Raw genomic sequence first — 16,551 nt, 5'->3', positions numbered from 1 at the left:
TATTATTGTTTTCTTTCTCCTCTTCTCTAGCCTAATAGTACTGCACAAAGCAATGCAAAGGTTTTTTGTTAGTTAGTTAGTTTCACCTGAATCCAACGTGATTTTCTCTTTCTTGCCCTAATGGCCAGGTGATTACATTAAAAGGGTTGAGTCAGTGCGAGTGCCTTATGCAATGGCCCATTTTCATAGAATCATAGTTATTTTCCCTTTTTCATGTTTGCGTATGAGTTTTTGCAGATTCACAATGCCCAATGAGGCAAGTGCTTTATATATTCAAAACAACATATTTTTTTAAAGATTTAATTGATTTATTTGAGAGAGAGAGAGAGAGAGAGAGAGAGAACACCAGCAGCAGGCAGAGGGAGAGGGAGAAGCAGACTCCCCACTGAGCAGGGAGCTTGATGTGGGGCTCAGTTCCAGACTCCAGGATCATGACCTGAGCCGAAGGCAGCCAGCTACTTAAACCAGCTGAGCCACCCAGGCACCCACATCCAGAGCAACATATTTCATTGTGGAGTTGTTTGTGTTAGTTGATTGGTTGGTGGTTGTCTTTTCTCTCTTCTCTCTTCTCTTCTCTTCTCTTCTCTTCTCTTCTCTTCTCTTCTCTTCTCTTCTCTTCTCTTCTCTTCTCTTCTCTTCTCTCTCTTCTCCTCTCCTCTCCTCTCCTCTCCTCTCCTCTCCTCTCCTCTCCTCTCCTCTCCTCTCCTCTCCTCTCCTCTTCTCCTTTTTTCTTCCTTTCCTTTCCTTTCCTTTCCTTTCCTTTCCTTTCCTTTCCTTTCCTTTCCTTTTTTTTTTTTTTTTGATAGTTTACAGGGTAGTATTTTTAAGGGAGTGATGAGCACATGAAACTAAAGTTTGACTCAAGAAAGTATCAGCACATGATATTCATACACTCATACACTGTGATCAGGCCATTTTCCTCTGGAAATTATGTTAAGCAGTGGAGGGCACAATGAGTGTTGGAGTGAGAGAGAAGTATTATAAATATATAGTATTGAATGGTAGAATAAGTTATAGCTCTCCGTAAGAGAAATATTATGCAGCCATTTGAAGTCAGGTTTTTAAAAAATATTGAATGAGGGGCACCTGGCTGGCTCAGTTGGTAGAGCCTGTGACTCTTCATCTCAGGGTTGTGAATTCAAGCACCATGTTGGATATGAAGTTTACTTAAAAATAAAATCTTTTAAAAAAAATTAATGAAATGAGACCTGAGTAAAAAAGAATATGACACATATAAGGTAGGACTCATGCAAAATAAGACCCAGTATGGATATACTGTGGCTCAATATGGGTGGTGATAGTCTAAGCAATTTTATTATGTCTATAAAGTGCTTTGCATTTTAACAGTACTTGGTAGAGTTTAGCTATTGCTTTTCTAATCAGATAGAATAAGGACTATAGTTTAAAATATCAACCTAGTTGAGGTTGAAGAAGTGTCCAAATTAATTACATCAGTCCTTTAAGTGAAAACAAGTGCTAAATAAAGGATATTAGAGTCCCACATGTTGCAAACCCAGCTGGCTTGCTATTAGTTTGTGTCCAGGACTGCCTTAAAGGTGGGAACATAATTAATATGCTACTCAGTGGGTTTCTGGTTCATTTCTGCACGGTGTTTGCAATCCACGATTGGTGCTTTGTTCCTTTGCATTTTGGGGTGCACTAAAAATCTCAACCTAGGAGTTGATTGGAGGGCGATCACATTAATAAGATTTTTTTTAGTCCTATTCTATGTAGAATAGGGCCTATTCTATTACTCTAATTAGTTTAAAAGATGCCTCCCAGCCATGTGGGGGAGCTGTTTAATCTACAAGGTGGAGAGGGGAACAGGAGAACTTTTTAAGGACATAAAGAAAGGTGTCCCATCAAAAAATGGGAGTTAAGTCTTGACCTTCAGGAGAGGAGGAATTAGAAGGAGCGGGTAGTAGAGGAAGTGGACATCATGTGTCTCCCGAAGAAAGTGCTTTATATTTTTTAATGGTGTTTTTTAGGGCCAATCTGCAGGTACTGATGAGGCCTTCCTTCAGTTTGGAGGCATGTAACATGTATGTGGTGGTAAAGGTTGTTAACAGTATTTTAAATTAGGAAATTGGCACAAATAGTTGTTTCAGAGAATTAGAAATTTTTAAACTCCTAAAAGCTCTTGGAGGTCACTTAGTTAACATTCCTTCCCCATGCCTCAGTTGTTCAGATAAAATGCCTGAGGTTCACTCCTGTTGACTTACCTCCAGGGACACAGGGATTTCATGAAACAGTCAGAACTAGAAACAACATTTTCTTAGTCTTAGTTTAGTACACTGTTCACCACCGTTTTTCTACACAGTTATAGAAAATAAGGTACTTTAATCCACCATTTTTTACATATATTATTGATCCTATGCTCTAATTTTCAGACCAAGTTTCTTTTTTTTAAAAAAAATATTTTTTTTATTTATTCATGAGAGACACACACAGAGAGAGGCAGAGACAGAGATAGAAGCAGGCTCCATGCAGGGAGCCCGATGTGGGACTCGATCCCCGGACTCCAGGATCACTACCTGGGCTGAAGGCAGGCACTAAACTGCTGAGCCACCAGGGATTCCCCCAGACCAAGTTTCTACATGGTTTTTAAAAGCTCTTCCTGATCCAGAGCAATGAAAGCATCTGCATTGAGACCAAAGGTGTGCTTTTCCTAATTTGGGGGGTGTACTTTTTACATTAGCTGATCCTGAAATTCATATCTAATTATTAAGTGCTCACTGTTGTAAGGTAGGAAAACATGGGGCCTCCAATGACATTTAGGAGATTAAAATACATTGTTTCCTGTTTAAAAAAATATAAGTATTGTCAAGAGTTGAGGTTGTCAAGGAAGTGACTTTTCATAGTAGGCCTTCTGGAAAAAGCTTAGTAATAATTGGAAGGAAAAGTCATCTAATTAACAGCTCATCCAGCTCTAAAATGCTTGGATTATATATGAACTTAGACTTATATAGGCCTATTTATTGGGTATCACTCATACTTTGTTGAATTTTTTAAAAATTTTTATTTATTTATTCATGAGAGACACAGAGGAAGAGAGAGAGAGAGAGAGAGGCAAAGACACAGGCAGAGGGAGAAGCAGGTTCCATGCAGGGAGCCCAACGTGGGACTCGATCCTGGGTCTCCAGGATCACGCCCTGGGCCAAAGGCGGTGCGAAACCGCTAAGCCACCAGGGCTGCCCACTTTGTTGAAATTTTTCATAGCTCAGGGCTATCCTGGCTGGCTCAGTCAAAAGAGCATGGGATCTTGATCATGAGGTTGCAGGTTCCAGCCCCATGTTGGGTACAGAGATTACTTAAAAATAAAATCTTTAAAAAAACCTTTTTTTGATTGCTCTCAAAGGCTTAAAATTTAACTAGACCAGTCTTTTCAAACTTTGATCAGCTGAATCCACATTTCACCAGAAAGCTTATAAGGGACCACATTATATAAAACAGATATAAGGAAAGCTTACATTTGGAAAAATAAGGCAGGACTTTTCCATCCTCTGTTTTTAAACCCATTCTTTACCCAAGCAGCCTTCCCAAGTTTCCCTATATCCTTCTTTGTCACCTTAGGACTTTGACAAAGGCCAATAGACAAACCTTTAAATTTAGAGAAAGATTTTCTGTCTTTAGCATGTAGAAACATTATATAGGCATAGAAATGATGAAATAAGTACTGAAAACATATTTACTTCATGTTAAGTATGTGAAAACTAAGAATACGTTCAACTTTCAGCTGTCAGAGCTGACAGATATATCTGGGACTCATATGGGCCCAAGCTGGCACTTTAGACAAGAGAATTAAATATAAATACTTTCAGGTTTCTCAAATGGCAATGGAGGAAGATTTTTCGATTGTCATTGTTATTCTGTGTTGGTGGCTGGCTACTCACCTTAGTCAATCATAGGAAGAGTAGTCAAGTAATTCCTTATGCTGCTTCTAGAGAGGCTTGTTTGGGATTCCCTTTGCAAAGTTTATAAGGTTTTAAAGTGAAAGTTACAGGTTGAGAGCCACCTGAGTTACAGGGCTCAGTGCTTGAGCGTCTGCTTTCAGCTCAGAGCGTGATTCTTGGGTTCCAGGATGGAGTCCTGCATCCGGCTCCTTGTGGGATGCCTGTGTCTCTGCCTCTCTCTCTGTCTCTCATGAATAAATGAATAAAATCTTTTTTTTTTTTTAAAGATACAGGTTGAAATAAGTGGATAACTGAGCAAGGTGAACATGATTATTTTCTCCAACCACATGGAAATATAAGTAAATATTGCTTTATGAGTTCAGAGAAAATTCTTTAGGGCCTCAGTCAATTGATTCAACTTATACAAAATTTCAAAAAAGTGAAAACAAAAGAACAAAACTCAGAAGACCACGGTTCCCTAGTAGTTTATCTCTAAATTATTACTAGAATGATTGTTACTACTACTACTACTACTACTACTACTACTACTACTCCTCCTCTGAGAGTAGGATCTCCGAAGTGTTGTCATCAGTGCTTATTATTTTTTAAAAGGATGTTTTATTATTTATTTACAAGTGGAGACATACATTTTAGAGATACTGACCTCATGCATTATTTTCTAATAAATTTTTATACATTTTTTTCTGAACAATTGAGTTACACATAAGTAAACAACCAAACATATTGTTCCAGAAACACAAGGAATGCAGTGATTACAAAAGGAAACTGTCGAAAAATGCTAATTAAAGTCAGATGGAACAGAGGGAGTAAGGGCTCCTGATACTTATTTTAAACATCCGGGCTTGCCATAAACCAGCAGGCTTCCTCATCTCCAAAATGGAAGGTTCTATGGCCAATAATTATACTTTTAAAATTTCTAAATATGAAATATTACCTTTGAAAATATTCAGCTTAATTTCATCATTTATTTACATGTCTTTTGACTACATTAAATAGAAGAAAAAAATTTAAAGCCTTGAATAAAGAGTGTTATTTAGAAATTAATAATTCAGTATATGTTCACTCTTCAGTGGTCTTGCCTCTGCTCCCTGTTTTCTCAGCTGGGAGATGATAGAATTCTTTATTATCTCCCTGCCTGATGTTGCCAGGTGTTTCAATTTTGAATCCCAAAATATCTTGGTAACTTTACATATTCTCTGCTCTTTTATTAATCAGATATTAGAAATTGAAAGATATGTATTAAATAGTCATTAGGCCACAGTAGACAGTCCTTCACAGTTTTAAAGCCAAAGACGAGGCATCTTTTTCATTTCTCCTCATTCCTTCTTAAATAGGCATGGCAAAGATTTTGTGAGAAATTGTTTAAAGATATATACAGAGATTGTTGACTACAACTGTTTTCCGAGATGGCTTCAAGTCAGTGGAAGAGAGAAGTGGTCTCTACCCTCTTGAGTCAATGTCCAAGTTACAGATGGCTGATAAAACCTATTTTGTGTATAACAGTGTTTGGTATATGACTAACTCATCACAAATCATTCCCATAATTGCTCATGAATAGCTTTTTTCCTTCTAAAAACTCTAGATATTTTCAAGCATTACCATCTTTAGTAATTTCCAGTGCAGTGATGGTTACGGTTTCATGAACTTTGGCTTTTTGTACCTGATACTCAACACTCCCAGAGGCCAACGCTTGGCCCTATTCCATTAGCAAGCATCATTTGCTTATGGCTACATTTTCTCCTGAAACATGGCAGCTCCTTTTTTTTTTTTTTTCTCCCCATCCTAACTTTAAAACTATTGCTTCAAGAAATTCAACTGGAGAATCACTTGGGAATTTAAAGGAATGAGCTATTGATCCTTCAGAAAATGTTAACATTCTGTTTCTCTAACATCCAAAGATAATTTTCTTTTACTCAGCCAGTGATTTGTGGACGAGCAGATCATTTAATCTCAGATTTTTAGGTGTTTCAATTGTGAAAAGTGACAGTGATGCCTTCCTAATTGATTTTGTTATTACAAAGGTCAGGGATTGGCCTCACAACTTGACTTTACTTTTTATTGTCCAGCATGCCACATATGGGTTTTCCTCAGTTTTCTGAGTTAAAATAGCAAATCTCCCAAAACAGTACTCAGGTCCACTCTCGCTTTTTCTAAGAAATACTTAAATATGCTCTAAATCTACAGTTACAGTAAGTGGCACTGGCTAGTGATTTGATTTGAGAATTGAGACTATGGTCTGGATTTACTCTTTATGCATTAACACAGGTCAAATGGACAGGGACTGCATTTTAAGTCAGTAATGGAAGGCTGAAGCCTGTCTTAAACCAATCATATCAGTTTTACCCATGACTGATTGATCCCTGGGGGCAGAGCCCTGTAAGCATTTGTCTTACATGAATGGACTCTATAGAGCCTGGAGTTTCATTCATAAAATGGAGACTGAAAGGAAACACACACACACACACACACACACACACACACTCTTACTCTCTGGAATGTCCATTTACACGGAGCTGAAGGGTGTAGTGTTCCGTCAGCTGCTGCTTTTGCCAGTTGACTGGAAGTAATGATTAATGCTCATTGGTCCTGCCTGCATGTAACCCAACACTATTTATGGCCTTGCAGTGTTCCTAATGTATAGTGAATGAGAAGACAACATTCTCAAATCAGAAACATAAACAGGAACTGGTGGGTCTGAATTCCATTCAAATATGTCATTTCAGCCACACAGTGTTTGTCTAACTTGGATTTTACAGGCAGGAAAGGGGGAAGGGAGAGATAATCTGCTTGTGAGTTATACTAGCGTCAAAAAGGAAATTTAAAGGGGGAGGGGAGAGTACTTCTGTGGTGTAAGATTTTTAGTTTCTTTTTAAAGAAGACCATTAGGATGGTTAGGCCTAGAACTGCTTATTGCAAGTAGATGAAATGAACAGACAACTGTTTTTATATGTATAAGATCTGAAATTAAATGAAACAGTTTATGGATGCATATTTGGATCTGTGCGTGTGTGTGTGTGTGAGCATGCATGCATGTGTGTGTTCATATGAATGAGAACGAGAGAGGTAAGATAAGTGTTATTTATTTTTTAAAAGTATTTGAATATGCATTTTTAGGTATAAAACATTACAGAATTTTTTTTTCATTTAAAGGATTTGTATACTTAAGTGAGTTAACTATTTAATAGTTTAGAGGAAAAGGAAGACTTTATTTCCATAAAATATTTTTATCTAACACATAGATCATTTAATTGAAACATTCTCAAGAAATTTTTGTCACATTAAATAGATGATAATTGTTTTGATCGTGTGTTAGGATTTTTAGTTAATTGTTTTGAATAAAGTCTGGAAAATTTTACAAAGAGTGGTATTCAAAGATAGATGTGAAAATCAACCAAAACAAAACCAAGAGAATGGCAAGCATGTGCCATTGTGATTTATTTACCATTTTCTTGAATTTGGAGAAGTAGGTTTGAGTACTTCATTCTGGTGACCCTTCATTTCAATGTGAGCCTCCACCATGTACTGCTTCATCCACATGTTTTTGTTATTCTTAGCATTAAAAAAAAAAACCAAAACCACCCACTTTGTATGACACTGGAAATATTATACTGAATTCTGGGCCTGATGACTGTTTACTCTCTTTGTCATACTAAGCATGTTTTGTTGCACCTTTTGTCCTCTGTTTCCTCATTTATAAAAAAGGGGCAGATGATTCCTATGCCTTTCTGTTTTTGTAAGGACTGGATATGGTTATGTTTGTAAAGTTACTAAGATGTATAGTAGCAGGGATCCAGGTAATAGTATGGGATTTCCGTAGATGTTATTTTATCTTGACTACTTCTAGAGATTTCCTGAAAGACTGCCAGTCCTTGAATAAGATGCCATTATTATTTCTAACATTTACCAATACCCTCTTGGGGGCTAGTGGATAAGACAAAGTGAGAGAGAGATTCTTCTGGGAAGACAATCTTATTGTGCAAGATCAACAGGATACTGTACTATTACAGTGTCTGCAACAGGGTGAAGCCATCACACAGAACTCCATACTAGTATTATTCATACTCAGAACAGGTAAAATAGATATCTGAATATTACAGTGATCCAAGGAGAGATGAAAGGGAGAGGACAAAGCAATTCGTGATGCGTTTGCTTCACATCACATAGATTCCAAAGCGGAACAATTCAGTATTGAAACTCAACATTACAACCTTCCCTTCTTCAGAATTCTTTTGTAGCCCTGTTTTAAGAGCTAATGGCAATATTTTCTTATAAACTTAGGTGAACTGTCAGAGTACAATAATACCTAATAAACAGTTACAATTGTTCTTATATTTCCTATCACTTCAATTTTACTTGTAAAAGGCTTCTAAAACTTGTAAAATTGTCAGCTTACTAGATCATATGAGCGAAACCTGAATCTGGCCATTACTTGTGGAGGATACGGTCCCCCCTCAAAACCCACATGCTTACAAGAGAAGTTTGTGGTCTCATAGCTATACTCTTCTATACTGTTTAGTTCATGTTAAGTAGCCTTTATGTGTACCTGAATGCAGATAACAGCATTACTTTTTTTTTTTTTTTTTGCAAACAGTACACTAGGCATATAAAGACTAACATGGTAATCTTTCTGTCTTCATAATGTATCAACAATAGATCTCTGAGCTGCGGTGGAAGAAAATATCTCTGCAGATTTTACATTATTTATATTCACAGTTGACTAAAAATCCTAATGAAAAAGGTTCCATCTAAGTGTGAATGAGGTCATAGTAAATTCATCATTCTCTTCTTAAGATTTTAGCCAACTCCAACTTTTTTGCCTTTTTTTAATAAGGTCCAGTGACTAAGATGTTATTACATCCATGTAGAGCTTTTGTGACTGAAGGCAAACAAGTCTTAACAAAACTTCATCTTTGTGTCATCCCACTTGCCTTCTTTCTCAAGCAAATTCAGCCATATTCAGCCTGGGCCTTACTTTTAGAGTTTATTGCTTTTAGATTTGTTCTATCATGGACAGAGCATATGGTTGTAAGCATAATTCCTTCCCCTTAGTATCCTTTTCAGAAAACTCTACAAAATATAATTTTCTCAATTAACTACGTGAAATCTATTCATGGGGCAAGTGGAAATGCATAGTAAAAGGATGCTACACTACCGTATATGTGAATGTATTTGCATTTAAATACATCTTCATAAAACTTATGTTATTTATGCACTCTAGAAAAGCTTTGGATTTTATTTTAATTAATTAATTAATTAATTAATTTAGCTTTGGATTTTAAACTCTGTGCCAGGAAATGGGAAGAAACAAACAAAACTGTAAAACATGAAATTTAAGATGGCTAAAACTTTGGCAAGATATGTCACAATGTTCATCTTTCTTGAATGCAAATAGTGTCATTAGTTCATGGTACAATTCAGTATTTCTTAAGATAATAGATACATGTTTTTGAAAAACTTGTTTGAACTCTTCTGTATGCACTGAATTAATACATAGCCACACATATTTTTCACTAAATATCTCATAATTTCAGATGTATGTCCACAAACATATTTTCCCCTGGACATTTAATGTGCCAAGTTTTCCACCATCATTAGTGTATTACACAAAAGTTTAGGTAGACTTGATTTTGTCATATCACACCTCCTCAAGAGTACAGAAAATTGATCTTTTTCCATTGTGTATTCATATGAAAGTAAAATCACATTAAAATACAACATTGAACTTATTCCTGTTTTATAGGGATTTCTCATTTACTCTCAGAGACTTGAATGCATTATTATATTATCACACTGATTATTGCTACAGCAATTTAACCAAAAGCATCCAGTGAGAGGCATTTTTCCTCCTTGTTCAAAGTTTACAATATCAAATATTTCTAGGTTTGCACACTACTTGATAATAATTCCAGCCAACTGTAGGGATGGTTCAGATGGTCGTGGCAAATATTTTGTCTCTGATCTGGCCTAATACAGCTCCTAGAAGATTTAGGCAAACCATGCCCTGAAGGTGATCGTTCCTTCTGTACCTCTAGGCAGTATATGAATCTGCAAATCAGAGCAGTGTATGGCTATAGAAGGTGTGCAAATTCAAAACTCCGCTTTGTGGTCAAACCTTTGGTGAAGTCCCCCAAGTCAGCCCTGTATTTCCCATTATGGCTTTAAAATTCGAGACAGAAAAGTCAACTTTTTAGTTTCATACCTGCAAATTGAAAGGCAATTTTAACCCTGCTTCTAAAGGTGCAAACTAATCAAATCAGATAGTTTGGGGTGTTTATTTACTCTTCTTTTTAACTGCCCCTATATTCATGGGTGCATTACAATGAGAACGGTGCTTTACTGCTTTAAATTTTTGTAGCATATTGAATTGGCTAAGCATCCCCTGAATTCATGTGTGACAAATTATAGGCAGTTTAGTTTCTGCAAGCTGACTAGGCCCATGCTAAGTGTCACGTAGTACTTTTTTGATCCCTACCTAAGTTTCAAAAAGATACAAAATCATTTGTCTTAAATTTTCATAATGCAATTTATAGACTGACTTTTAAACTTTTTATATTTATTTTTTTATTTGAGAGAGATAGAACGCGAGTGGGAGGGAGGGGTAAAGGGAGAGGAGCGAGCAGATTCCCCACCAAGCACACGGTGCAATTGGGGCTGCAGGGGGCTCCATCCCAGGCTCCGTTCCATGACCCTGAGATCATGACCTGAACCAAAGTCAGATGCTATCCACTGAGCCTCAGGCACCCCTGAATTTAAAACTTTGTAAACAAAAGTCATTTAGCAGTAAATATCAAGGTATGACATTGTAAATAGAAATTCAAAAGAGATACCTCCAAATAGTTTGAAAATGTAATAGAGATTCTCACTTAAACCTAGTAAATCATAAATTTATAATGAATTTTAAAACAATATATTTTAAATATCATAGATTAATAGATTTGTGAAGAATATCACTAAGTACACTAATAAGCAACAAATCAGCTTTCTCAGTAGATTATTGTTTTAAGAACAGCAAATTACAATATAAAAATAGTTTAAATATGTAATTATTTTTAAGTCCTGTGGTTCACTCACTTGTGAGGGCCACTTTTTTTTTTTTTTAAGATTTATTTATTTATTCATGACAGATACACACAGAGAGAGGTAGAGACATAGGCAGAGAGAGAAGCAGGCTCCTCGCAGGGAGCCCGATGTAGGACTTGATCCCAGATCCTGGGATCATGCCCTGAGCGGAAGGCAGAGGCTCAACCGCTGAGCCACCCAGGTGTCCCGTGAGGGTCACTTAAAAATAGTTTCTGTTATTAATGAGAAGCACCATATCTTGAATCCTCACCGTTTGCATTGAGTTAAATGTTGCCCTTATGGTCCCTCTCCACAACCCTTTGAAGGAAATCCTTATTATTCCCATTTTATAGATATAGAAGTTGAGAGTTGGAGATGTTAAATAACTAACAAAGCATCATACTCCCAGGAAATACCTGAACTGTGGTTCAAAACCAGGTGTGTTAGAAGACAAGGTGCACATTTGTAATCACAGTGCTGTGCTCACAATCCTAAAATTACAAGCTGCGGACATAATAGAACAGTATAAATATGCTGTCATAGTAACATTTATGCATAAGTTAAACTGCAGTTTATTAACGTTGCTGATTTTGTGAGCTTATTCCATGAAAAAAACACAAATGCATATGTATGCAGTGCCTCCATTCCCTGCTACAAAACATTTGCCTTTGAAGTCACCACTTAGCTAGTTTGGATCTTAGTTGAGCATTTAGCAAAAGTTAAAATGTAATGCCAAACTTCATTGGTTGGATTTTTTATTAGATAAGGTAGAAATGAAAGCAGCAGGCAATTTAATTAGCAGTAATTTTTCTGGGCAAGTCATTACTTTGATGAACTTCAGAGCAATGTTTATGGCTCCTAATTAACCATGTTAGTCATTTGATTGAATAATCACTTTGGAAATGTTTCTACAATTTGATTAGAGTCTGACCCACTCTGATAGTCATAAATTAACTGATACCACTTTAGGATAACATGACTTTAGTTACTTTAGGGGAATAAACTCCTCTTAGCCATATTTTTTCAGGCTTCTCTGGACTGTATAAAGGATACCGATTTTGAGGTTAGACTGGATTTAAGCAATGCTAGCCACGTGTTTCAATTTCAAGAGCTAGATGTTAATTTTATTTACTCTGGAGTGCAATACGTAGTATTAAGGATGGCAAAAACAAAATTATATATATATATATATATATTATATATATATATATATATATATAAATATATATATAATTTTTTTCTTAAGTTGCCCTTCCTTCATGGCTTTTCTTAGAACTTAGATCAAAGTTTGGCCTCTGGAACCATAATGGAGGTTCTGGCTTTAGCCTTATTGTAAATCATTAATTTATTATGAATTTTAAATTCGTATTCTTTAAATGTCATATCGATAATGGAATTTATGAAAAATATTACAGAATTAGTAAAATAAATAACAAATCAGTAAGGTCAATAGATACATGAGGATTAGTGAAATGATCATCAAATTCTGTCTTTGATACCAAATGTCCAAGATTATGCTTATTTTGTATTATGTTTAGAGTACTTTTATAAGATATTCTTTGACTTTGAATAGTGGGTTTCTTACAAAAGCTTGCATTTCCTCTCCTCCTCTTTCTCTCCCTCTCTGGGGAGGAAAGACTACATTTAGTCACACTTATATATAATAGAGTTTAATCTATATGTTTTCCTCTAGCTGCCTCCAGAGCCAGCCAGCTGTTTTTACAGCCATACTCCAGCTGGGCTGCAGTCAGTAAAAGTATTTTGTGGCAGGGTGTCAACATTGGTACAACAAAATTCTTACCTCTAAACAGCTGCTGAGCTGATGGCAGAGTCATTAACACTGTCCCTTCTAGGCCCAGCTGCTTTGAGGGTCCTTGCCTAGCAATAAATCAACATAACGTTAAAAATTAATTTGAAGTACCCCTGGTTAAAAAGTATGGATAAAGTGGATTGCTAAATTTGGTAACAGAAGTTCAACTACTCTGCAACCCCATTTTAAGTTTCCTGATATCAGGAAACAAGATTAACTCTGTCTTTTGTGGGGTCAGAATTACATACTAGATAATATGTTATATAAAAAAGGTATGGTGTTCTAAAATGTTTGATAATGAGTTTGATATTGTTTTCAACTCATAAGCTATTGATTTCTACATATTTTTAAGTGTTATTTCTATTAGGAATTACAATTAAGATATTTTTGACTCAGGGGATCCCTGGGTGACGCAGTGGTTTAGCGCCTGCCTTTGGCCCAGGGCGCGATCCTGGAGACCCGGGATCGAGTCCCACCTCGGGCTCCCTGCAAGGAGCCTGCTTCTCCCTCTGCCTGTGTCTCTGCCTCTCTCTCTCAATCTCTGTGTGACTATCATAAATAAAAATAAAAATTAAAAAAAATAGATATTTTTGACTCAAACCACGTAAACTTTTTTTCTGTGAAAACATTATCTCATATTTTGATTGATATTAGTCACCAGGCAAATTTTGAAAAAATCAGGTAGACTTTAAAAATGGAACACTCCATACCAAGAAAGAATGACCTCTAGGTCAAAGAAATAATACTAATTATCTGTTATAACATGAAAATCTATGTTTGGATAGTTAAGAAGAGATAAGGGGCTTTAGACCCCACGTCATATAAATATTCTTTATTACTTGTTCAGAAATTATGTGCTTACTACAAATGGCAGAATGGAGGACATACGTTTATATTAAATAGGACATTTGTCATATATATCTTACAAGTTTTGTATGTGTTAAAAGTTTCAAAATCTTGAGTGTACATGAAGAGGATAGAATTTATTTAGTCATATATATTTATAAATTCCTATAGGATCTGTTATATATGTAATATACAGGTTTGTGGGAACTAAAACATAAAATTTGGGGAACCTTCTGAAAGAAAAATAGCATATACAAAATGAGGTGTAGGACATCAGAAGGGATTCCTGTAAGTGGAGGGTCCTGCCTAAAGCTGAATTGCATTGGTTTCACCAGAAATCAACCTCTGTTCCTGTGAATGACATTTTATTTTCAGAATCAAAGAACTGGAGCCTGTAATGGATTTTAGATAACCCTGATCCCACCCTTTATTTTATATAATCTTAGATACAGAATGACTTATCTAAAGTCATGTAGCTTTATTAGTAAATTAAGGACTTGAATTTTAATCTTTTGCCTCCTCATCCATATTTCTTTCCTTTTCCCTCTATGTAAGCTACTAAACATGTTAAATACACAGCCGTCACTATGACTCTAGTTTAACCATTAACCAAGTTTATTTTCTCAGTGATGAGTTAACTTGGTCAGGTAGGCAAGGCCTCATTCCTGCTGTAATAATGGTGTTTGCTATGAAATTGTTGGGTTTCTGTTTTATAGCCTCATTCGTTATGAATGTGATCTGTGTGCCTAACAAAATAAAACAGCAGTCATACTTTTATCTGGGGGTGAAAAATAGCAGTCACCTTTAAAGGCTAGAGTAGTTACAGGAGAGCCACCCTTCAGTAAATGTGGGTAAAACTTTGAATTTACATGCCTGTTGGAGAGAACCAGTGTTTGCCATGATATGCTTCTCATTTTTCCAATCTTTAGAAAAGATTTACTTACTTATTTGAGAGAGAGAGAGCATGTGTGCAAGTATGTGAGGGGGGAGGGGCAGAGGAGAGGAGAGGGAATCTCAGGCAGACTCCCTGCTGAGCATGGAGTCCCACATGGGGCTCGATCCCACAACCCTGAGATCATGACCTTAGCCCAAATCAAGTTGGATGCTTAACAGACTGAGCCACCCAGGTGCCCCTCAGCTTTCCATTTCTTGTGTGGGCCCTGCCTGAAATGTTAACTGAGTGTTGACAAGTTCCCTTCATGGAGACTCATGTCAGTTTCTTTTATTTTCCCACTGCGCTCTGTCTATTGATAACATTTTCAGCTCCAAACTGCTCTTTCACTGATGTTTCTTCTTTCAGAAGTGCCTAGCTGCCACTCCATTTATATGAGGCAAGAAGGCTTCCTGGCTCATCCCAGCAGAACAGAAGTTAAGTTTTTATTACTGAAATTCCTTGTAAATATGGTCAAAATAATCAGATGTACCAAAGATGCAGTCATTTGATTAATCATCATATTTTATGTTCCCTAAACTACTATTAAAAAACTTTATCTTTTTAAAGTAAAAGGAAGATGTTTCAGTTCATGTTATCTTGAATTTGGTTAACATGAGTCATGTGTGTATAAACAGCAGAAAAGTGGATTTCTGTGTTTTTTTTTTTTTTTTTTTTTTTTTTTTTGCCAACAACCACATCCTTTTAAAATAGAACATGTGCTTTATAGATTAGCCTACCTTCCTACTCTCTACTGAAATGTATCTTCGAGGAATTTCAGTTTTGCTTTACAGACCCAAGTCTGTGTTTTGAAATAAGAGAGTAGTTTTAAATATATTTGCTTTTAAATATCCTGGATTTTTCATTTTTATATAAGTAATTGCTAGAATGGAATTTCACATCAGAGACCTACAGAAGGAGTTTTTGTTGTGGATGTGTTCATGGTAATCACGTGGGAAAGCTTTGATCTAACGGACTTTGATAGCCTACAAAGTAATGAATAATCTTCTTTAGATACATTCCCTATTAAGGAGTTTCTGGAAATGCGTGCATAGTTCATGACATAAACGTCTGTGTCCTCAGGAAGATGACATAGATGCATCTTTTTAGGTTAGGTCTAATACTGGTTATTTTGTATAAGTGGTATCGATAGAAGTAAATGCTTGTCTTTAAAGAAGAGTATATAATAAGCTGGTAAGTCCAAAATATTTGGGATCAGAAATTTAGCAAAAATGCAGTGCGATTATTGTCACTACTGTTGTTAATATTATGCACTCACTGTAGAGACCAGTACATCTGAGAAAGAAAACTGTGGCTAAAGTATATGAAATTTCTTACTGGTGATTAAGGACGACAATGATTCAGTGAGGGTCACAGTCATGAATACATGGGGGAGAAAATGATTGCTAAAAGCTGTTGATTTATTTTGCATTTTTTTTCCCATGGACTTAGTTTTATTACAGGAAAAAAGAGCTAAAAAAAGAAAATTAAAACTAACTTGTCTGTTGAAGATGAAAACATGAGGAGGTTAACCTGGCTAAAAATTTTTCCAGGGAAGTAAGGGGTAAACAGAATGTGTTTCAGTTTATCAGGAAGTAATTGTGCAAGGTAAATATGAGTAACTCATCTTCATTTTCCTACTATCTCATAAATAACAAAACTTGGAAGAAAATGAAAAAGGAGATGATACTTTATAATTTCTAGGTTTGCCAGTGTTAACCGCTCTGTGCTTGGGTTGGTAATAATATAAATATCTGTCGTGTATCACTGTGTGCTGGGTACTATTCTAAACTTGCATATATTAAACCAGTTATTCCTCACAACAACCCTTTGAGATAGGTGATTTATCATTATTCCCATTCTATAGGTGAGGGAACAGAGACAGTGAGGCTAAACAGTGTGTCTAAGGTCACAGAGCTGAAAACTGGCAGAGTCCTTTTCTACCCCAAGTTTTGTGCTAATGGCTATATTTTAAATTGCTTGTGAGCTTC

The 16,551-nt window shown here is 36.1% G+C and overlaps 1 protein-coding gene across 5 annotated transcripts in view; it reads left to right on the top strand.

Annotated features, from left to right (window-relative positions):
• The window catches only part of ETV1 (ETS variant transcription factor 1), a 96,336-nt gene that overhangs the window by 60,758 nt on the left and 19,027 nt on the right, over positions 1-16,551 (top strand). For 3 of the 5 annotated variants that reach the window (XM_055314878.1, XM_055314877.1, XM_055314876.1), the window contains one exon: positions 14,930-14,998. The exons of 1 other annotated variant lie outside the window; for it this stretch is intronic. In XM_055314878.1, coding sequence (XP_055170853.1) covers positions 14,930-14,998 — 69 coding nt within the window. The remainder of the gene's footprint in view (positions 1-14,929; positions 14,999-16,551) is intronic. One more of the 5 variants, XM_055314879.1, reaches the window with a different exon arrangement.

This window comes from Nyctereutes procyonoides, unplaced genomic scaffold, assembly GCF_905146905.1.
Source record: "Nyctereutes procyonoides isolate TBG_1078 unplaced genomic scaffold, NYPRO_anot_genome, whole genome shotgun sequence".
Classification (NCBI taxonomy): domain Eukaryota; kingdom Metazoa; phylum Chordata; class Mammalia; order Carnivora; family Canidae; genus Nyctereutes; species Nyctereutes procyonoides.
This window is presented reverse-complemented; position numbering and strand designations above follow the sequence as displayed.